At 46.7% G+C, this 22,193-nt stretch overlaps 4 protein-coding genes and 1 long non-coding RNA gene across 12 annotated transcripts in view; 1 reads left to right on the forward strand and 4 right to left on the reverse strand.

Moving 5' to 3' along the window:
* Positions 1-226: 226 nt before the first annotated feature.
* On the reverse strand, positions 227-3,893 carry LOC120900615 (G-protein coupled receptor 143-like). Its single transcript, XM_040307874.1, has 5 exons — positions 2,892-3,893; positions 1,525-1,946; positions 1,104-1,431; positions 924-1,034; positions 227-844 (listed from the first exon to the last, which is right to left on the reverse strand). Exons 1-5 carry the CDS (start codon positions 3,039-3,041, stop codon positions 689-691), a joined length of 1,167 nt encoding a protein of 388 aa, XP_040163808.1. The 5' UTR covers positions 3,042-3,893; the 3' UTR covers positions 227-688.
* Positions 3,894-4,180: 287 nt separating this feature from the next.
* On the reverse strand, positions 4,181-6,268 carry LOC120901742. The gene is made up of 5 exons (XM_040309911.1): positions 5,732-6,268; positions 5,290-5,430; positions 5,024-5,209; positions 4,778-4,955; positions 4,181-4,682 (listed from the first exon to the last, which is right to left on the reverse strand). Exons 1-5 carry the CDS (start codon positions 5,940-5,942, stop codon positions 4,283-4,285), a joined length of 1,116 nt encoding a protein of 371 aa, XP_040165845.1. The 5' UTR covers positions 5,943-6,268; the 3' UTR covers positions 4,181-4,282.
* A 525-nt stretch (positions 6,269-6,793) lies between these two features.
* LOC120903331 (ATP-dependent DNA/RNA helicase DHX36) lies at positions 6,794-10,938 on the reverse strand. Its single transcript, XM_040312703.1, has 5 exons — positions 10,765-10,938; positions 7,942-10,691; positions 7,722-7,871; positions 7,531-7,659; positions 6,794-7,456 (listed from the first exon to the last, which is right to left on the reverse strand). Exons 1-5 carry the CDS (start codon positions 10,819-10,821, stop codon positions 7,387-7,389), a joined length of 3,156 nt encoding a protein of 1,051 aa, XP_040168637.1. The 5' UTR covers positions 10,822-10,938; the 3' UTR covers positions 6,794-7,386.
* Positions 10,939-12,472: 1,534 nt separating this feature from the next.
* LOC120902585 lies at positions 12,473-12,864 on the reverse strand. The gene is made up of 2 exons (XR_005739432.1): positions 12,731-12,864; positions 12,473-12,670 (listed from the first exon to the last, which is right to left on the reverse strand). It is a non-coding gene; the product is annotated as an uncharacterized LOC120902585 (long non-coding RNA).
* A 904-nt stretch (positions 12,865-13,768) lies between these two features.
* The window catches only part of LOC120904968 (dual specificity tyrosine-phosphorylation-regulated kinase mbk-2-like), a 22,248-nt gene continuing 13,823 nt past the window's right edge, over positions 13,769-22,193 (forward strand). The window contains exons 1-3 of one of the 8 annotated variants that reach the window (XM_040315543.1): positions 13,769-14,111; positions 15,036-15,118; positions 15,661-16,157. The gene's annotated coding sequence lies outside the window, so the exon portion shown is untranslated. The other 7 variants (XM_040315540.1, XM_040315538.1, XM_040315539.1 and 4 more) reach the window with 7 other exon arrangements.

Below are 22,193 nucleotides of genomic sequence, written 5' to 3' on the forward strand. Positions count from 1 at the left end.
GTAATCTGTTCAGGGAAGAACTATTACCAGTCTTTACCTCCTGAGTTGTGTAAACTTTAGCAACTCCAGTTTGTTACGAATACACACATACACTACACACCAACACAGAGAGAAGTAATCACGGAAAGGAAATCTGTATAGTTTAAGCCCTAGCCGATATAACGATGTCAGAAATCGGAACGTTAGAACTTAAAAAACAAATAAAACCCATAAACCACGGGAGGGAGCTCTTGTATTAGCGTAAAGCCGATTGTTTTCGATTTTATTTGGTCCGTGTAAGGGGCCTTTAAGTGCGTGCTTGTTTTTTTTTTAAATAGTATGCAATCTCGTACACCTAAACTTGAGCTTATGGCCTTTTTGCAGCCTATTTAATTATCGGTTCTACCGAATAGTTGTGAAGTGTAGAGATTTGCGAGTAAATTATAAAACTACCGTAATAGCTCACTACGCGAGTCTTGGCCCTAAACTAAACTAGTTCCTTAAGATAAAACATCCTAGCGCCGGGGAACAGTGCGAACTTCCCGTCGACAGCAAGATCAGTGTGTTCCAGTGTGCTGATGCCTTCCCGCTGCAACCAGTGACGCCACAGCAGATGCATAAAACCGCTGCTACTCCCAGTCGATCCATAATAGCGGTGGAAGTTAGCTTGCTTTCCATTAGTTGTGTTTAACAAGTAGCAAACACGGCGTCACACGAGCGTGCAGGCGTTGATGCTGCGGGTCGGTTTTGGGTTTAAGTCGACCGATGGTTGATTCAGGTGCAGGTTCGATGCGGATGGCGATTCAGTTTTTGCCTGCAGTAACGGTGTACCTTCGTTACAGACCATCGAGGTACGATTGCGGCGCTGTGAAGTGGAATTAAGCGGTGAAGAATTGATTGTTTAAGAGTGTCATACCGTCTGCGCGGTATCTACTCGTACTCACCCGAAGCTCCGCACTAGAATCAGTGCTCGCCTGACGCCGCAACCGCCACCGACAGTTCCATCTCTGGTAGACGAGCGAGTTGAAGAACGCCTGCAGAGGGTTCGTGATGGCCTGCAAAAGGGTAAGTAGCAGCTCTTAGTAACTCTTCTTCGTTTGTACCTTGAACCTCGATCTACCCACCATAATGTACCACACGGTGATCACCATCGGGAAGGGCAAGCTGTACCACATCGTCCACAGCACAATGCCGTTCACCAGATTCGGCAACCAGCAGATGTAGAACACGAGATTGATGAGCGAGAACTTAAGCTTAAACTTGGTCATCAAGTCTCGCTCCGTGTTGGACATTTGGCTGAAGCGGGCGAGCAGCTGCCGATCTACCTCCCGCGATGCTTGATAGTAGAGGATGGGGTTGGCAACCATCACGGCAATCATCGGACCGTACGTCATCACGTAGTTGGGAAGGATGCGCATGTACGCCGTTGTCATGTCGTGAACATTGTGGCAGCTTTTTTGGAAGAGAGAGAGAGAGAGAGAGAGAGAGAGATAAAGAAGATCGATTAGTGATCAAGTGTTTGATTGCACAAGAAAGATCACTTACTCTGCATCCGGTACGTAGAGTACGGTCAGCCCAATCCCGGTTAGCAGTGCCGATATGTTCCACACATAGTAGTGGTACGTTCGCAGTGCGTACCGTGCCCCACTAAGCTGTCTCCGTACATTGATCGCATAGCAGAGTGTCCACAGCCAGGTGCACATGTAAAAGTACTGTATCCAGGCGGACGAAACTGCGCAGAAGATCACGTTGGTAGTGTCGTCCACATCGCTGTCCGGAGGAAGGACATCCTTGATGTACTTCCACAGTGCTGAACGCAGGAAGACACCCAACGAGGCACAGAGATCAGCCACCGCCAACCATACGATGATCTGGCGGCCCAAATTTTGGCTCGATAGGGTCAGCTCACCGCCCCGTCTTCGCCGGACGGCATGATGGCTGGGTCCGTCCTCGTGTCGGATCCAGATCTGGATGAGGGAGTGGAGTGGTATGGAGAATGCATAAGCGTTTTAATTGGTAAAAAAGTGCCTTATCATGGCTAACCTCCCCAAAGCAGAAGCAGATTAATTACGTCAACAATGATGATCTAATGGAATCCTTTCTAATCGACTATGTAATAAGCTCGGACGGACAAAAAATGACCTAGTACCGTAGGTCAAGCGGATTCCTCTCTGTGTGAGAGAGAGATAGGTGAAAGAGAAGAGTCTCAGACATACCAGGAAGAGAAAAATTGTTTTTTGTTTATTTAATTTCTGCTCCACCGAATACCGTTGGACCCCTTAAGCTGATAATGGGCGGTGGTGGTTGTACGGTAGAACTGATTTGTGCAGGAAATGCGCTTGAATTAAAATCGTTCCTCGAGAAGCTGCTCAAACCAACCGTGTTATACATGTGATAAGCTTTGGGCTGTGGCTGAGGATGTGGAAAAATATCAAAAAATGGACTGCCTGATCTTGATCGTGATTCAAGCCGAAGGGGGAAGCATGCTTCAACGAGATCTGTATGGCATTTGTGCAGGTAAATACGAGATCTTGGCGTGATCGCGTGACGAAGAGATCTTGTACGTTTGAAAGATAAGCTCAGGTCCGATAAGGCCCACCGTGGTGGTGCGAATGACCTCGGAGAAAAACGGGTTTGTGGGACCAAAATAACAAGCACAGTGTCATATGCAAGTCACCGGCACTTCCTAACTATTGCAGGTCCGCTTTTGTTTGTGCGCTTTTCCCCCCATTTTCCAGTCCTTTGATGCACAGTGAGCCGAAAATCGAAACGTGTGGTACACGGTGCACTTGGAGAGCTTCCTCAAGGCACCACCAAAGCCACATATACACTTATGCTTTCTATTCATAATATACCCCCTTTCAAACTGTGTCCGGATGCTCACGATATCCCTGAGAACTTGCGTACGTTACCTGATAGACGGCACCGGCTATTCCGAATATGGACGATACCAAGCACACCACGATGTACCCGTCCGTATCGAATTCGGACATCAGCTTGATGGCGGGCGGTGATCGTATCCGGTTGTGGCAGCAGAACGTCTGTATCGTTGGGTCTGCCATCTCCGAAGTTTCGAACCAATCCGACGACAAATGGTGACAAATCAACTAACTTGGTTGGACGCACTGGCACTACTGGTGCTCGGGGTCGTCTTGGACATTTTGATGGAATGATGATCAAGATGACGCTTGAAGCACACAGCACAAGACTCACTGGTTATCACTTGTGTCGGCCACTCCCGAAAAAAAGCCTTATAGTTGGAGGCACAGTCAACCAAAAAACGACTAATTCACTGAAGTGAGGGGAGTAGCTCAGGATGCATAAAAAAGCGCGGATTGCGCTCTTTATCAATCTCTCTCCCTTTCCAATCCTTACGCTTGACGCGCGCGATCATGCAATGCACGAGTTCTAAGATGACTGATAATGGGGTGGTGGTAAGACTGGGCGGCGCATTGGCCCGCATCGGTTTCGCGGCGGAAGAGTAAAGAAGAGTTATTCCAATGCCGCTTTCTGATGATGTCTTGTTGCCACTGACAAGCAGAATTGGCAAGAAGTTGTTCTTCACACGCAAGATCACACTGATGATCGTGATTTCGGACTACTTCCTGTTAATACCGCTTACAACACTTTCGTACTAATTGTATCTTATCCACCTACTGGCCCTTTTTCCTATCACACTCAACCCCAATCTGGGGTGTTCGTTCCCGTGACACTGGACGTAATATCATGCCCTCGAGAGAGCATGGAGTGTGTGTGTGCGCGCGTTCGGTTGGGGTGCTGTAAATCACTGATAAGAAGCCGGCATTACAAGCCGTTTGCTGTTGGGTAGAGCACGAGATGACACCTAGACGCGCAGGCCCGTACTCCCAGGTCTCCCAGGTCTTGCCAGTACGAGCTGAAAAGGGTGACTAAAGGCGGTCTCTTGCAATGCACACACATAGGGTGAGGTTCGGCGTTTCTTCGCTGCGCGCCATGAAGCCCTTCAAAGACACCGAGTTAGGTTCAACTGCCTATGGGGGGGGGGGCGGTTTACACCATGCAGTGAGAGACAGAGAGCTATGCTACAGGGAAGCCTTGGGGGCCCTGGATGAAGGAAGGAAAGTGAAGATTTTGTGGCTTTACTTCGTACTTCGTTGTATCGAGTTACGATTAACTCACCGGTGCCACTGTGTGACGGTTTATTAATCATCGTAAAGAGACATTCGGATTAGACACACGTTTATTCATAGACACATTCACGCACACAGAGAAAGAGGCAATCGTTACGCATTTTGGACAGACCCGGCCCGGGGGCAATTCATCTTCACTCCCGTTGCTGAACCAGCTGAAGCCTTGCAAACAGTCCAAGCAGGGCCGCCCCAACACCACTCATATGCGTGGAACAGTGTGTGGTTAGTGCGTTCGGGCCTATCACACCATCGCCCTCGTCTCCGTAGTACTTGAAGCAGCCTTCCCCATTCTGCCAGCTCACGATGGCCCCCAGCCAGGCCGGGTTGGTGAACTCCAGCAATGGTGCATCGGCTAACGCGCACAGCAACACCTGCTCCATGAAGAGATCGCGAAACAGATCGGGGAAATCGAACCGTGCGATCAGGTCCGACTCGTGCAGTATCTGCTCGCAGAGCGTCCGCTGGCCGTCGGCGACGAACGCACGGTCCACATTCGCAAACCGCTGCCGGGCGAGCACGATGTAGAAGAGTAATCTGGAGCAACGTCAAGTGGCGTGGAATGATAATGGAAGGGGTGGAGGAAGAAGTGTGTTCATGCGTGTCAAGACCTCGCATAGGCAGAGACTTACTTATGGGTCAGATGGTAGCCGTAGGAGCGTTTGCGTAGCGACATGGCGGCACTACACTCGCGGCTAAGGATTAGCCGTTTGGCGGGCGGTGGCGCACTATTGGGGGTGCTGTTGCTGTTACCCGTGGAGTTGAACTCGTTTTCGGACTCGTTTACGAGCAGCTCGGAGAGGCATTCGTCTGTAAAAAAAGGAAAAATTGAATGGAAATCATTAAATAGTACGAAACATTGAGATGATGGCACTGACCTGATTGCAGTTCACTAGGTCCTCCCGCATCGATCGCCTCCAGGTAGCTCTCCATCAGGGCCTGTGGGTCATCATCCATCATCAACTGACTGCGACGCCTTCTGCTTCTCGATTGGTCTTTAAATGGTCCACTGTTAGGCTCATCTTTTGATTCCCAAAATTCAGAGTCTATCAGCAACTTGGACACTGCAAAAAGAACACCCCATAAAAAACCCTCAGAATTCCAAGACCCATTCGAAAGGAACTCATTCGGAACTAACGCTTACCGACGGCATTGGCACCGCTCGGGAAGTTAAAGATGCTTTCGATGCGGCTCTCGACAAAGTCACACTTTTTTGCCAACGATTCCACAAACTGGCGCTGCGGTTCTGGGAGCGGTCCTTGCTTCAGAATGGTCCTAAGTTGTGCTATAAAGAAAATGAGAAGATGGTCTCCCTGTATGTGATGTGGCCCTTTTTTGTTTTCCTTTCCTTTTGCACTCTCTCCATTTCAATTGCCATTTAATTAGCGACAAATGGAATGGAACGATGCGGAGGATTAGGTGAGCTTAGGCAGGACGGCCTTCCTTCCCTCGCCCCAAAAAGAGGCACGCAGTCGTCATTCGCAGAAGGGAGAGTGGAGTGTGAAAGTGCGTCTTTTTGGACGTCCCTTTTCTTTGCTGGGGATTTTAAATTTAAAAATTTCAAATAATTTACAATCAACACTAACCATTAGCGATCGCGATGCCTAACAGGAGATCCGTGGTAAGATCTTCATAGTTCGCCACACACACGTTCACTAGGCGGTCTAGCCGAACTATCAGTGCGTCCGGTGCAAGTTCACGTTCCATTCCCTTCCAGGAGTCGAGTTGCTGGAGTGTACCACCGGCCTGGACTGTGCCAGCGGTAAGTGCCAGTAGCATCAGCACTAGAACGACCATTTTTTTTAGACACGTTCTTACGCTTTTTTTGTGGGTTTTTTACACTTTAAAGGCATCAACAGAGACACAAATTTTGAACAAAACACGAAATTTATCAAGACTTTATCCACCAACCAGCTCGAACGTCCATAAAGCCAGACAGCAGATGACGGAATGCGAGCTTGCGGTTCAATTCAACGGTCCTTTTACCAAATGGTTTCTACCGAAGAGGAGCTGTGTGGCATGCGAGAGCATGCGTACGCGCACCAAAGGATGCTCTCGCGGATGCTTCGACCCATCGTCGTCCTGCGTGTGTACGCCACAAGACACGCAAACACAGGGGGAGGCGCTGTGTTTCGGTGCGTCGCAAGCAACGTCAACGCACGAGTGGAAAGGAAAGGAAATAAAAATTTATTTCCCGGATTAACCTAAATCCACCCCGGCTAATAGGAAAGCAATCGACCACCGGCTTTTCTGCTTGTGGTGTGGAGATGATGGGAAGGATATATTCCGGTGAATGCTTAGTTTTCATTTTCGCCTACACCGAAACATTTCGGCCTCTGGTTCCAATTATATCGTGCTGTCTGTGACTTCCTGTGCCCATCTGCCTTCCAAACCCCTTTGCTGTGTTCGTTGACTCTTCCGGAAGTGGAATGCATGTTACAGTTCCGGAGAAATTCAAATCTCATCACATCTGGTCATGTGGAAATCAATCAGGGTCATCAAGAAAAATGGACAAATTAATTCTCATCATTCGCCGGATTGGTTTGCGGTTTACTATAAATGGGAATATGTGAGTGACGTCTTTTGTCGGTCGGTTTGTTGTCCATTCTTCGTGTTTCTTTCGAACTAAAAATGACTCTTTTATAAGGTTAGATTTATTTGTTGAATAATTTATTATACTGTTTATTCTATTAGGATATTTAATATGACCGTTGTTTGTAGTTTTACTTTGCATTTTCATTCATTTTACGCTCTCAATTTAACGTTCAAAAGCGTGAAAACTCATTAGCGAAAGTGGGAATTGAGCAAACAAAACAGACACAAAAAAAAGGATTATTGCCACCGGTTTCAAGCCAGTATCCGACACCGACCGTACACACAAAGCAAAACAAATGGGTCTAGACTGAAGCGGGCTGCCTAGGCCGCAATGCCAATGCTCTCACGCTGGATGGTAGGATGGCAAGAACGACCGCAACCTAATCCGCATCCGCATAGTAATTGCCTTCCCATTCCATCGTTTCGTTCGCTTTCCCCTTGCTCTATTTAGAGACTGAAAATAGTCAACTATATTCCACTTTAGAAAAATATGCCGAGTGCGGAGACGCACTTTAATCGTTCTAATCCTTGCTAGATTTCCGCGTTAAGTTCTGTTAGGGAATTTTGTCGAACGAGAGGAACGGAAAGCGTTTTAAACGGTGGAGTTGAAACGTGGCACCTTGCTGCGAGCAACCTTGGAGTTGTATCAGTCTGAGTCGCCATCGTCGAAATCGTCCTCAAACTTGCAGTCGATAGTAATCAGTCGAATGATGGCTCTAAAGTGGCAAAAAAGGGGAACAGTAAATTACGAAACACGTACAAAAAAGGGGATAATACAGCCTCCACTCACCGCAACAGTTCGCCTTCGCGCGAGCTCCAATCAACCGGCGACGGGGAGCAGATTTGCTTCTGCAGGAACAGATTGAAACCGGTACGGAGGTCCTGTATTAGGTTGTACGTATCCTTGTCACACTTTAGGCTGCAAAGAAAATGGATTAATGAGGAAGGCGAAATTTTAAAACCATTCATTCCAATTCCTACCAGTAATGGCCGGCGATGGAGATTAGTTCGTGATCGTTTTCCGTTTCCACGTGACAGTCGCCAAAGAACAGGAGTGGAAAAGGATTCACAACCGTCGTGTCGAAGATCGTCAGTGCGTTAATCTTTTGCATGTCGTAATAAACGACGAAACTGTAAATAACAGCAAACCCAAAATTAATTCCAAATCCCAAGTCCCATCTCAACCCACCGACCCACTTACTTCGAATGAAACACGCCCCGATTTCCATTGACCGACCCAGGATGTATCTCCGCCCGTCCCAACCCTTCAATGTTCAGGATCGGGCGCCCATCGGGACTGTTCCGCGAGCGGATCACCTTCCGCACAAACGCCACGTTCGGGTACAGGCCCGCCCCAACGATCGCGCGCAGCAGCTCCAAATTGCCCGCATGGCGATTGTTCGGTCCCGCGTCCGAGCGTGCCACCGCCGTAAACTTGGCCGTATGCAGATACTCGGCAAACTGTTCCTTCATGTTGGCCAGCTGCTGCAGCGTGGCACCGTTCAGGAAGTGTCGCCCGCAGAAGCTCCCCTTGTTCGGCTGCTCGCGCCACTCGGCGATCACGTTCGCGAGCATAATGTGATCGCTCGCCGAGTCCTGCGCAAACTTGCGCTTTATCCGATCGACTTCCTTCTCCTTCCCGAGCGGCCGGTAGAAGGCCGTCTTGAACGTGAGGCTGGCCGCAATCGAGGTGATCGGATCGATGCAGCTAAAGATGGACGCGAGCAGTATCATCTTGCCGGTGCGCGGATCCATCGGCAGCCGGGCCAGATGGAACCCGAGCGGGGTAAGCTTCTGCTCGTCGTCGATCGCATTCAGTCGGTTGAGCAGCTCCAGCGACGATTCGATAATGCCGTCACTCGGTTTGTCCAGCAGATGCGCCATAAAGGCACGTGCTTCACCGAGCTGCAGGATTTTAATTTGCAGTATCACTTCCTCCAGCGCAACACGCACGATTTCCGGCTCAACGTTCTCCTGGAAGGTACGCTTGCGCCCTCGGCTGTACAGATGGTAGCAAATGCCTTCCCGTACACGGCCCGCCCGTCCTTTGCGTTGGATTTCGTTCGACACCGAGATCCATTCGTCGCGCAGCACGGAAACGCCATTTTCGTACCGGTTTAGCTTGTGCCGGCCCGCATTCACCACGTACACGATGTCGTCGATCGTGATGGACGTTTCGGCAATGTTCGTGGAGAGGATGATCTTGCGCACACCGTCCGGTGGACGATCGAACACAGCCGTCTGCTCCCTGGTGGGAAGTTTCGAGTGGAGCGGCGAAACGAGTAGACGCGCTTTGGAGAGATGCGGATGTTCGTTGATCATCTTGTACACGTTGGTAATTTGCATGTAGCTCGGGAGAAACACTAAAATCGCACCGTCCGGCTTCGAGCACGTGATGTAGTAAAGCAGCTCCACGATCAATTCGTTCTGGTTGGACTCGCTGCCGGGATTTTGCAGCGCCCGCAGGACAGGTGCCGGATAGCGGCCACGAATCTCACTGCAGTACGGTTCAATCATCGCTTGGAATGGATCGTCCTGCCGCCCCCTTCCCCTAAAGTGTGACTTTTGCCCGTACTTGTCCTCAAAGGTGTAAAACTTCAGCTCGTCCAGAATGTCCTCCAGATAGTACTCCGTCACCGGGTACGTGATGCCACGGATCTCCACCGTCGGACAGTTGTTGAAGTACTGCGAGAACGTTTCCGCCGTCAGCGTTGCGCTCATCAGTATCACGCGCAGATCTTTCCGGTACGGCAACACCATCCGAATGATGGCCAGCAGCAGATCCGTGATGACGTCCCGCTCGTGTATCTCGTCCAGCACGAGATGCGTGTACTCGCTCAGCAGGGGATCGGACTGCATGATCGTCAGCACGATGCCGGTCGTACAGAACATGATACTCCCCCCGGCCTGCCGTGGCCTTTCCGCTTCCAGCCGGATCTGGTAGCCGACCGAGTTGCCCAACCGCTCGTTTCGCTCTTCCGCCACGCGCCGCGCAAGCGTAATGGCCGATATGCGGCGTGGTTGTGTGCACAGAATCCGGCACCGTGCACCCCGGCCACAGGCCGAAGCTTCCTCGAGGATGTACTGAGGCACCTGGGTCGTTTTACCGCTGCCCGTTTCGCCCTTTATCAGTATCACCTGATTGCGCTCGATCATATCGAGGATCGTGGTGCGCGATTGGTACGCCGGAAGCCGCCGCCGGAACTCACTCAACGGGTGCATCGAGCGAACGGTTCGGTCGTGCTGTTCTAGCAGCTCTTCATCCAACAACCCCGGTTCGTACGCCGAACCGGATGAATTCTCCCTCCTTGCCACCGCTTCCACCATCGATTCCTGCAACGTTTTGCTGATCACGCGCAAATACTCGTTCCTAAACACCGACCGCATGTTTTCATTCTCGGCAAACTCCCGGTAAATGTCGCTCTGCTCGATACCGCGGTGCATCTGTAGGTTGTTGCGTATCTCCTGTATCTGCCAGCGGGGCAGCGTAATGTCAACGGCGTCACGCTTTTCGCGCTGCCGCTTCTGGGCCGTCTGGCGGTCGCGATAGTACAGCCCCAGGGCTTTGCCACGCAAATTCGGCGGCCGGCGCTCTTCCGCCTGATCCTCCAACCGCACGTCCCGCTGGTCCTGGTAGCGCCGGAACCGGCCGGAACTGCCCGATTCGTTGGCCTCGTAGCTGGACCGTTCCTGTGCCTTGCGGCGTTGCAAATCTTTGTGCCGTTCGTCACCCCCGTAGCTGGACGATGGTTCCCCGTCCTGTGACCCCTGCTGCTGTCTGTTACGGCGTCCCTGATCGCGGTAAAACAATCCCTTGGCGCGGCCACGCAGGTGTGAGGGAGCTTTCCGTTGTGAGCTGCCGCTGCTACTGCTGAAGCCATCCATTGTTGGGCCAGATGCCGCTGATTCATTTGAGTTGAACGAAATGCTGCCACCCTCCGCTGAAGCTTCCTGCAACAAAACGGGGCAACAGGATGGGGCTTGGTTTATGTTTGAGCAGCACAGAGAGAAAAGCACCGTTTACCTTCCAGAGACGAAATTTGCGTAGTTTCTCTTCCAGCGAGTCTTCAGCGTCGGACATTACAAAAGCGTTCAAACGTTTTCCACGCGAAAAAGGGGTGCGAAATGTGGTGTTTCGTGCGCCTTTTGATTATTTGCCGGGTTTTGAAGGGGGCTGTTTGTTGTGATTTTGCAATAATTTGACAGCTGACACGTGCCCAACAAGCAAATTGAGCTACTGCGGCAATGAATACGATTCTGCTGAGGTCAACAATATAAGCAGCATTTGAATATTTAACAAAACTCCTAATCTTAGCCTTTTTGGTAGCTCACTAAACTTCATCAAGTACATTGAACAAATTGGAGCAAGTGATTATTGTAATTTAAGTTCGCAAATGTCTGTTAAAATTGATGTTAAATTCAACTCCGCTGTAGAGTCGACATAAACGCTCCTGAGTCGACATTCGATTTGACGGTTTGCTGTTTCGCACAGTGTGGCCAGATTTCTGTAGCTGTCCTAGCAAAGTGAGTATAATATACAGTTGAGCGTTTCTACATACACCGAGACTGCAGCTGAGAGATGGCTGTGAGAGAATTGACAATCGGTTTCTCACGCCGGTGTGTGTAGAAGCTCTGAAAAGCGCCGAGATGAGACTTTTAAAATGATGTTCAAAAAATTCATTTTAATCGCTAAAATGAATTCAAAAAAGTTTCTTTTACTTTTTAATAATACTTCTACGATTATTAGACGGCAAAAATGCAAACTATAATTGATCGTTCGCCATAAACTGCCAATTCAATTTTTTCTCAGCTCCATCGTTCTTTGCATGCCGAGGAGAATTCTCTCACCGAAAATGCTGTCAGTCGCTGTCAAAGCATGCTGTCAGTTATTTTCTCAGCTGCTTTCTCGGTGTATGTAGAAACGCTCGTTGGGCTTATCCCGAACGATTTGAAAGTCGTGCAGTAGAAAAATGAATTCAAAATGACTGGAGGAGATTCGATCTTTTGTTTACGTATGCGTGTGAATTCCAAAGGCTGTTGCGGTTGAAGGCCCAAGTGCCACAAATCCACTAAACGACCACTAAATGGGCTCTAAACGACTCAAGCTCTCTACCTAAACGGAATATAGAAAGACTTCGTTTGGCACACGGTGAACGACTGATGTATTCTAAAACTAGCAAAAAGCTGGTGGCGCTATCTGTTGGTGGGATATTCAACTAGTGGAGCTGTCTCGCTTGAAGGAGAGCTTTCTCATTCCCTCTGTACTGTTGTATGGTTTTGCATTGAAGTTATGCATCGCTAGAACTAGAACGGCAATACGATTGTTTAAAATACTAAACTCCAATGTTAGTCACCAGCCCTGAAGCAAGTGAGATTTGAGTAACGGTCATTGGTGTCGATACCTACATATCTGACCGCACAACCGGTTATATAGATTTTTGCTCGGAAAATTAGAAGGCTTTATAGCCCAAGTAGCACAATCCTGTTAAGAAACCGTTAAAAGTATGCCTAAAAGTATTACTTTTAGCTTTCCATACAGCAGTAATTTCAGGGCTTAAAACACTGCGTAACGCTTTCCTGGCTTCGTCAATGCTTCGTTAAAAATTAAAATTTTGCCGGTATTTTTAACAAAAAATGTCAAACTCAACGAACAAATCGACAGAGATGGCTGTATTGCTCTGTCTCATTCTATATGTATTTTCTAGATCTTCGTTAAGTTACAACAGAAGGTGTTAATATTTCATGGAATAAATGCATAAATTCACCACAAATACTTTTATTCGACATTTCATCGTTTTGTCACTGCATATTGTCACTGTATCACATAAGTTTCTTTCATTCCATGGGTTTCTTCCATTATATCAGCATGGAGGTCAGCTGCAGCCGTGGACGAAAAACATGATGTCCAAACGCTATCCAAATCAAATATGCTGCGGAATATACAACTTATGTAGCTCATGTAAAGATAATGGTAATATCGATACACTGACCTGTTATAAAATCATGATGACACACAAATTAGACAATAGCTGATAGAAATTGTCGCAGACGCTTGGTTTTGTTGCCATCTACACACAAGCTACACACACGAAGCTTGACGAACTTTTTGACATAAGAAATGGAGGCGCCATGTACGTGACCTTGTACAGTATGTCTCAAAAATTATCGTCATCAAGAGCATATTATTTTGCCCAAGAAAATATACATTTTATTGAACAATTTTCTCATTTGCAAATATTGCATACCCTTTATCAAACTCTTCACATGTATTATTTGAAAATATTAAAAAAAAATTTATTATTTTTAAATTCTTTTTTTTATTATCACCGCAGATACAAATAGAGGAATAAAAGAAAACACATAGTTTTCAAACAGTTAATAAAAAAAAATAGTTTGGTGTAAAAATAAATACGCATTATAACATAAATAAGAATGAAAAATGATTTTCCGAATATTGAATAAATTGGAAATGGTGTAGATAAAATTTGAAAAACACTGTGTGTTATATTAACCCGAATCGAAAAAAACGAGTGTAACGGAATACGTCGTTATGATGTAACGCTGGGAAATGTCATATTCTCTTAAGAAACTCTATTTGATTATTAAAGGCTTTAAAAAACTGTTAATAATCAAATAGAGTTTCTTAAGGCTACTTGGGAGGTCATGATAAGATGAAACTTGTCGAAACACATTGCAAGAAAAGGACAGCAATGTAATGATGAGTTGTAATACGCCATCTATTGAGCAAACTAATGAAACTATGGAGATTTCGTTTTTTTCTATGAATTTTCGATTTTCCAGTAGTTTAAGCTTAATCTGTGGCGCTTGGCGCTTCCTCCAACTACTTCAGAGTAACACCATCTACCATTTCTGCGAGACACCGTTTTATCTTCAAGGCTCACTAAATTTTGATATGGAACAAATTGTCAAATCGTGTGTCGATGTATTAGTGAGGAAGAACACCATAAGCCCTGCTAATATATAAACTCACTTTGGATGAATCGGTCTTTCTGGTCACTCTGACTGCCGCATCAGCGTCGGCTAGGAATCGTTTGTGGCGCTGAACATCGACCGATGTGTCAGTGATGCCCCACCACCAACAACAACACCAGCAACAGCAGCCGAGGAAAACGCATGCAAAGTGGCGTTGCCAGCAGCAGCAGCAGTGGAGAAAGAATTGAAAGAAGTTGAAAGAACTTGTACCCACCCAGCTGCCAGAACAGAACGGTGTGGTGTGGTTGTGTTTGAGGGTCTTGCTCCTGTGTTTGCTCGCCGTTTTCGGTACAAACGCTCACAAAACAATCTTCGCAAAAGGTACAAAAGAGAGTGTGAAAACCAAGCCTGTCGAGAAATGGGAAAAATAAGTTGAAGGTAATTAAGAGGTTTGTGCATTTCCGACGGATTGCGAATGATGCAGATGGCTCGCTGAGCGAAGAAAAAAAATCCATGTCCGCTGGAATTGGCCCGAAGTGGTTTTGAAAAAGAAAGCCACCTTTCCCGTGTGTGTGTCCTGTAAAGGAGGCGGACCGTTTACACTTACAGCATACGTGCGAGTGTGTGTGTGTGTGGACACGTGCGTGCAGAGCAACAGTGCGTGCGTTTTCCATCACGAAGGGAAAAACTCGACACCGCACCATCGTCCCCCCCCCCCTCGTATCTTTTTCCTCAATCTTCCGATCAAACGAGCAACGGGCGTTTTGCGGTAGTGTGCGTAATAGCCTGCTTGGCTCGGTATGTGTATGTGTGTGTGCGTGTCCGTGTTGCGGTGCTGCTACTGCTGCCTTCTGACTGTGTGTGCGTGAAGACTGTGGTGACGTGCGACGAAGAAGAAGCGGAGCAGGCGAAGAAAGCGAAGGTAAAGCAAAACCGTGAAAGAACGATGGCAGCAGCAGCAGCAGAAAACGGAATGATGGAACAGTAGGGAGGAAAACTTCAATGAGAAGAAGTGACGGCAGAGAATCACTGCAACGACAAACGACGATCAAGACGATTCGCCTCCAGCTCCAAGACAAGTAGGCTTTGCAATGTTTTAGTAGCGGACAACAGTCGCGCCCTGGCCAGCATAAACACAGAGCATCAAAAGCCATGTAAATTGTGTCAAGAAAGAGGCATTTTGTCCAAAAACGGTTCGGGTTTCGCGGACGTCTCAAAGAAGAACCAAAAAAACCATTCGCTTTAGCGTACATAAAAAAGTGTATGCTCTTAAGAAACAAATATTGAAGTCTTTTCCTGTGTTTCTGTAATTCTCTCTTTTTCGCTCCGTCTTACCCGAATTATTAACCCTTTTCCTTTCAGCAGGAGAAAATTCGGAGCAATGTGCAGTGTTTGAAGTGAAGCAAAAAGCTCGCTCGGAAAAAAAAGTCGGGAAAAGTGTTGTTGTAAGTGGAAAGCGACAGCAAAAAAAAAGAAAGAAGGAAAAACACAGTGCCCCCCTCCATCCCTTTGAATCTCGTTTCCAAAAAAAGTGGCAGAAAATCTATGTTGCGATTCGCAAACTGTGTGCGTGTGTAGCTGTGTGTGTGTGTGTGCGTACGTTCCTGTGCGTGTGTGTGCGTCTCGGGCTCTGTGTGTGCGTTTTTATCCTTGTGTGTGCGCGCGGGTACGCGTGTCGGATAACAGGGGGCCAGTTTCCTGGAAAATCTCGGTCAACGGTGGTGTGTTTTCTTTTTGGCTCATCGCCGTGTGCGTGTGTGCGTCTGTAAAGGGGTGTGTGTGTGCGTTTGCTGTGTAACAAGATTTACAGCTGTGTAAAATCCAGCACACCCAGCAATCTCATCAAGTGTGCAAGTTCCCTTCATACTACCTGTGTGCGTACCTGTGTGCGTGTGAGTGTGTGTGTCGCGATGTAAAGTGTGTGTGATCCGTTTCGTTCCATATATATTTTTTTGTTCTTTTTGTGTCGCTTTGTATGCGATAAAAGTGTATCCTGAGTGTGGTGCCACACAGCGACGAGGGTTTCCTTTTCTTCCCCCCGCTTCGAACACCCCGTGGGAAAGAAGCAAAAATAAAGAAAAAATGTGCCAGTGCAGTGAATAGAAGGATATTCGATTGTGCTGTGGTGTCTTTTTCTTTATTCCTACCACCATCTTCTTCTTCCTCTTCGGCCGTGCCCGCTCGATGGATGCAAAAATGGTGTTCCGCAGCAGTAGTGTGAGCACATACTGCAAAGAAGCAGTATAAGTAGACATCAACATCCCGTTGCAGAAGCGGCAGCAGCAGCAGCAACATACACACACGTGTATCGGCTTGTACGCGGATATCGGAAACAGGGCAGGCGACGACCGTACGCTGTCGAGACAGGATAATAAGGCAGTCACAGCAAGAGAAAAAGGACACAGAAGGCGGCAAGGCGAAACAGCGAAATCCGGCGCTGCGGCGAATAAGGACTTTCTAGGCGAATGTGAAGGATTGTGTGATGTAAGTAACTGGCTGTGTGTCGGTATGTAAGTGAGTGTTGAAATTGATTCTCGGTTCATTCCCGCATCCCGCACAAGTAAGAATTGTTAAGCTGCATTTTCAATGAGCAAATTAAGATTATTCTGATGCTTCAGGGATTGGGGTGGAGATGTTTCAAGTCTCTCTTAAAGACTTATCTTTGCAATGACACCGAATTTCGTTTTTGAGCCGAATTTTATTGTTTTAATTATGCTCAATATGCAATTCAACATCTATTCTTGCTTATATTGACTTATATGCATCTTTTAAGACCCTTTTTTTTATTGAAAAGAGACTAAAGTCATTGCCCCAAACAAAAATATAAAAAGAACTGTATACTTAGTACATATTTATTTTAATTTGAACTAAGACCAAATTTACTTTCCACACTTTGTCAACTATCGTATCTATTGGACTGATCCATTTATTTACTTTAAAATTGTGTATATTTATTTGTTAAACTAGTAAGAAGTGTTTACAGTTTTCTTTAAGTTATACACATAATCATTAACATCTTTTAACATCTTACTGATTTTGGAAGAAACTCATCGAACTAATCGATTATCTCCTTTTCAAAAGAACTGTTCCAACCTCAGCCCACTGGCTGCGAAGCTCTGTTCTCCACCATGTGCACCATTTTCTCGATATTTTTCCAATAATTTTGCTCTCATTAAATGGAAATAAGGTTCTTTTTTTGTTGGGTGTGTACGATTCTTCTGTTTCTCTTTTGAGCCCTCTCAAGAAATGTGCCTCAGTGTGCTTCCTGTGCGTCCGAAGAAGCAGCAGCAGCCCTGCCCCTGCTGGTATTTGTTTGCTGATCTTTCCACCGAGCTCTAAAAAGCATTAATGCCCCAGCGGTGGCAGCAAAATCTGACCCAAAGCAAACCCGACGAAAACATCGGCCAAAAGCAAACATCAACAATGAGAATGGGAAGGAAACAACCTGGCGGTCCCGCTGGAAACACTAACACAGGTAGCACAGACGCACACACATGCACTCTAACGCACGCACACGGTCAGGTGTGCGTATAATTGAGTGTATGTGTGTGTTTCCACCATTCCACCCAGAACGGAGCAGCACAGTACCGCGGCACTGTTTAATGCTGCTTGAGCCTCTGCCCTCTGTCTTTCGCGGTAGAAAAGTGGTAATGTGGTTCTTGTTCTTGGCAGGCAAGAGATCACTCCCCCGGTACGATCGGCAGCAGCAGCATCGCAACGACCAAAGGGGCCCACAGAGATCGAGAAAGGCTCCGGAGCAAGAATATAGAGCCAAAGAAGGGAAGAAGGTCGAAAAGTGCGGCCGACCCGGCCGTGTGTTTTTGGTTCATCATCATCTTCCCCGTGTGAGTGTGTGTGTGCGCGCTGGAATGGAAGAAGGGAAGGTTTTTGTTTTTTTTTTCAGCCGTCTTTTTTCGGCATCTTCCATTTTTTCGACGTTCACCGGTTTGGTGGGTGAGAAAAACGGTGGGGTTTTGAGTTTATGCTGCCCGGCGGCGTCTCGACATTGGCTCCATCCTGTTTGGGTTTTGTTCTGAGACGGGCTCCAGCTCCACCAACTACTCTTCTACTCAGCTGGAGTGAGCGGAAAAGAGCAATAAAGTCGTTGTCTCTATCTCTCTCTCACTCTCTTCCTCTTGCTTTTACACAAACACGGTCCTGCTGTGTGATCCTGGTTTGATGCCGCGCGGCCACCTTGGCTCTCTTCGTTTTCTGCTTTTATATTAAACTCTTGAACGGAACCGGGCCCAAACATCTCAATTGGTCACCTGTTATTATGGCGAAGCGTCTATTTTATGATATTTTTTATGGTAAGAATTGATTTTGAATGATTTTTAGAGAATTAAAATGGGGATTAGATTGATTACTTCAACAGTGTGGACCCCGAACAACTCCAAAAGAGGCGTTTTTGTGTGATATTGCAATGTCTTCGAAATGTTTACGTTAGTCACAATCACACATTTGATTCATCGTTTATTTCATTGCATATTGTCTGCTTAGTGCGATATTTATTACATAAAAGTTTTTTCGTTATGTTTTTCTTCGAGTTTTGAACCCAGGACTGGTTTGTTACGAAGCGTTACCTGTAACCGCACGGTCATCTGACTGATTCCAGGATGAAGACATTAAATAAGCAATATAAAGCATCCTAATGCAAAATTGGAAAGCAACAAAATTGTAGCTTTATTAAGAATTTGCAGAACAAAGTAAACCTTATTTAAAATAATTCGGATATATTATATTATCTACTTTCATTATAATTTGTTTAACATAATTGTATGAAAATATTGTAAAGTTGTTTACACCCCATTCCGAGGGTTAATCGTTTAGAATCCGAACGCACATTCGACCGACGGGATTGCGGTGGTGTCCCACTTGATTAGGGAGGAACGGGTGCGAACCCCTTGTTGGTTACTTCTGGCACTGCGGCTGCTTCTGTGTCGGTTCTTCTGTTTTGCTGCAGTTAATCGACGATGAAACACATCACACCATACTTCTTCGATGGCCTTTCGTTCTCTCATTTGATGCATTTGCTGTCCTTCTCTCTCTCTCTCTCTCGTTCGCTCACTCCTTTTGGTGCATTCGATCGTTGGGTGCAATGTGAGTGCAACGGTGTGCCCTTGCGCACGTTAAGCCGGTTGCGTGTGCGTTCCGATCTCGCGGTTCTTGGGTGCCGATGTATCTCTGTCTGCGCGTATGTGTGTGTAGATGATGCTACACAATGCCATATCGTCTTCGCGGCTTACGGTCAATCAACCCGTATCGTTGGGCTCTCTTTCTGCCGTCCCTGTCTCGCTCAGTGTTTTTCCCTCATCGCATGTGCTTTGCTTTGCTGGTTGCACTTGATTCGGCGTCCGGCACAGTATGTATGTGCCCGGCTGCTGGAGGGAATGAGCAATGGAAGCAACATATGAGTTTGCTTTTGCCATCATGTACATCGATCTACCCGATTCCTTTGGATTGAGGATTGGGGGAAGTCTGTGTGTCTGTGTGTGTGTGTGTGTGTGTGTGTGTGTGTGTGTGTGTGTGTGTGTGTGTGTGTGTGTGTGTGTGTGTGTGTGGTAGAGCGAGAAAGGGAGTAGGAAACCGGACAACGATTGAACCTGCCTGGCGGATGGAATGGGGGTGGAAAAGGAGATGTGATTCCATTAAAATAATAATGGACATTGCAGAAGAAGGAAACCAGCGAGCTTTGAAAAGCGGGGAAGAAGTTGATAACAGAGAAAACTGTTCCCCAAAAACCTCCCGCTCCTCCTCCTCCTCCTCCTCCTCCTCCTGGTTGGGCGAAAACTAAGCAAACATTTCGAAATCATTGAGTTTTTCGATTTTCGCTTTGCACCACAGTATCGCTTCCTCTCTGTTTCATCAGACACACAGACACATTAATGCCAGTGCTGACGATGATGTTGTTGTTGTTGTTGTAGTTGATGATGATGATGATGATTATCATAAAAGCCAAGGGAGGTTAGTGTTTCGACTCCAACAAATCCCTTCCTCTCTCCGCACAGAGGGAAACATATGAAACGAAACATATTTGTGAACACAAAACAAACAGCAACAAAACAATCTTTTCCCCCCTAATGAACATGTGGCGGGGAAGGAGAGGACAATCGAGGGAGGAAAAAGTTCATTCTCCGCAAATTAAATCGGCGGGGGATGGGTTTCAATGAATGAAATCAAATGCCCAATTACCCAAAAAATGGTTTGCCCCCCATATGTGCAAAGAGGATCGTTCGAGAGAAGAAGAGAGAAAGCAAGGGCTGAGGCAGAACTGGGGGGGCGTATCACCAGGGGGGCGAGATAAAAAGAGAGAAGCCGGTGAAAACACTGTGTATGTGCGGTGTGTTTTGCGTTGAAGGGTTTTGAAGGGAAAGGGTTGGGCTGATTTCTTTGGCCTCTCTTCTAGCTCGGTGCTGCTGTGTGTGTTTGTGTTTTGAACAGCCAAAAATAGCCACCAAGTGTACTGGGGGCAGAGGTCCTACGCAGCCGTCTGTGTGAGCAGCATAATTCTTTCATGTATTCAACATTCAATGGGGCACACATGTTGATATGATTTGTGATCGAACGGTCGGAATGAATGCACGGCTTATTGAGGGACTAATCCTATCTATTGGGAATTCATTATTGTAACAATAAAGTTCATATAGGATTGATGATTGCTTATGGAGTTTTTTTAAAAATCTAACTAGGTTGGGAAGCTCTGACTTTGAGCTCTTTAGGCATTGAAGGAAACCCTGTTAGTAACTAAATAGCAGAAAAAAAACAAGAATAGCAGCAGATGGGAAACCTTACAAGCGCACACTGTCCTTCTGGGCCTGCCCACACAGGCTAGAACCACAGACACGCTCGGTTACTCTGTACGGGTGCAATTTTCAAAGCAAACATTCATACGCGGGCGCCCGAATAGTAAACGCAGGCGGTGCAAGAATACGCGCCGGGTGCGCTCATACTGAGAGAGAGAGGGATCGAAGCAGCCAAAGAAGTTTGCAACTTCTCTAGTCACCCCGCAGGCCCGCGCGTTAATGCCTCGTTCCGTGTAGTGTGCGTAGAGTTGCGATCTTTTGCTAACAAAGCGAAACGCTGCTCTCTCGCGTAAAACACGGCCCTGCCTTTGTGCGTGTGTGTGAGCCTTGTTGTCTTCCCGAGACACCCCTGATGATGGTGGTGGACTCTCGTTTTGGTGTTCCTTCCCCCCGGCGTGTACACACATTCGGCGCACGCAGGTTTCCGCATCAGCAACAGTTCATCGCTCGATCGCCGATGACGGCGTGTGTCGGTGGCGATCGGTGCGCCCGTTCGGGCGTGCGGCAGAAGGGTTAGCGAGGAAGCAGAGAGGGATCGGGGAACGCCGAGGGGGTGACTCAAAGTGTCGCGGGTGCAGAAGACACGGGCGCGGGCATATGGTTGTCAAGGATCGTCAGGGTTGGCGAACTCCGCGGAGTTAAGAGTGCGTAAAGAATTAAAAAGGTTATTTTTTTTAACGATCGGTAGTGTTTTTGTTCGTGAATAGGACATTTTTGGAGTTTATTATTGGGTTGTAATGCATAAGATAAAATCAACCATTAGTCCAATAAGCCTTTGGGTGTATTTCTGAGAAATTATTGGTTGGCTCTACTCAGGAACAAAGTTCCAAAATTCCTTCTTTTTAGCCCTTGGGCTATGAATTTTTGTATGTAAATTCATACATTGCGGAGGAATATTATTGTTGCATGATTAACAACTTCATTTGATTTATGTTTTTTAGCTGAAGGATTTTTTTTTCAACAGTGCATCACATGATTTATTTGCAAACCAAAAAGCTCAATCCTTTGCACTTCAGTAGCGCCCGAAGTTTAGGCGCTTTTTTACCTCAGCCTGATACGTTTTCTTATCGTTGACAAAGAAATTAAATGATTTTTACAATAACTGGCCCGTAAAGTCTTAAGCTACACAAAAAGACTAACGATACAGCGTCGCAGTAGTTAACAACGTCAAAAATGTCGTTTCTAGTCATGAAATACTAAAAACTTGTAAATTTTGAACTTCATTAATTGTGCAGAACTCTTATAATAAATAGAAAAATAGAAATTAAACCTAATTATGAGGAAATCTGTCTCACTTTTCTTCCTTTTGATTTTGGGAATTGATACACGATCCGTTCACAGACGCGCTACAGATGTCAGTGCGTCTATCGATTGCGCCATCGAGCTGTTCTTTGTCCCTGAAGATTCAAATCCAATATAAGCATGTGTGTGGCTGTAAAAAAAAGTTGTTAAATTATTCTCCAAATGTATGTACCAGATGCTCATGCATGAAAGGAAAGGCCGCCTAGTTGGTTACAATTTTTTTTAATAAAATAAACAGATACGCGTGAAAGCGGGGGTAGTTTATTTTTACTTCCGCTTTTCCTGCCATCGATAGTTTATGATGCGTTTAATCCAATTACACACCCTTTCCACCCACTTTCCACTGTGCTGTGCCTCCTCCTCCCTGCTTCCTCCATTCACCCCCCCCCTCGATCATCCATTTGACAGCCCTGCC

The sequence above is a fragment of the Anopheles arabiensis genome, chromosome 3, assembly GCF_016920715.1.
Source record: "Anopheles arabiensis isolate DONGOLA chromosome 3, AaraD3, whole genome shotgun sequence".
In the NCBI taxonomy this organism is placed as follows: Eukaryota; Metazoa; Arthropoda; class Insecta; order Diptera; family Culicidae; genus Anopheles; species Anopheles arabiensis.

Coding starts and splice junctions, on each gene's coding strand:
- LOC120901742 (XM_040309911.1), bottom strand. CDS start 5,942: ATGGTCGTTCTAGTGCTGATGCTACTGGCACTTACCGCTGGCACAGTC. Junction 5,210..5,289: donor GAGCGGTGCCAATGCCGTCG/GTAAGCGTTAGT, acceptor TTCTTTTTGCAG/TGTCCAAGTTGCTGATAGAC. Junction 4,956..5,023: donor ACCTAGTGAACTGCAATCAG/GTCAGTGCCATC, acceptor CTTTTTTTACAG/ACGAATGCCTCTCCGAGCTG.
- LOC120900615 (XM_040307874.1), bottom strand. CDS start 3,041: ATGGCAGACCCAACGATACAGACGTTCTGCTGCCACAACCGGATACGA. Junction 1,432..1,524: donor CTCTACGTACCGGATGCAGA/GTAAGTGATCTT, acceptor CTTCCAAAAAAG/CTGCCACAATGTTCACGACA. Junction 845..923: donor ATTCTAGTGCGGAGCTTCGG/GTGAGTACGAGT, acceptor TCCACTTCACAG/CGCCGCAATCGTACCTCGAT.
- LOC120903331 (XM_040312703.1), bottom strand. CDS start 10,821: ATGTCCGACGCTGAAGACTCGCTGGAAGAGAAACTACGCAAATTTCGT. Junction 7,872..7,941: donor CGGGGCGTGTTTCATTCGAA/GTAAGTGGGTCG, acceptor TGTTATTTACAG/TTTCGTCGTTTATTACGACA. Junction 7,457..7,530: donor CGCGAAGGCGAACTGTTGCG/GTGAGTGGAGGC, acceptor TTGCCACTTTAG/AGCCATCATTCGACTGATTA.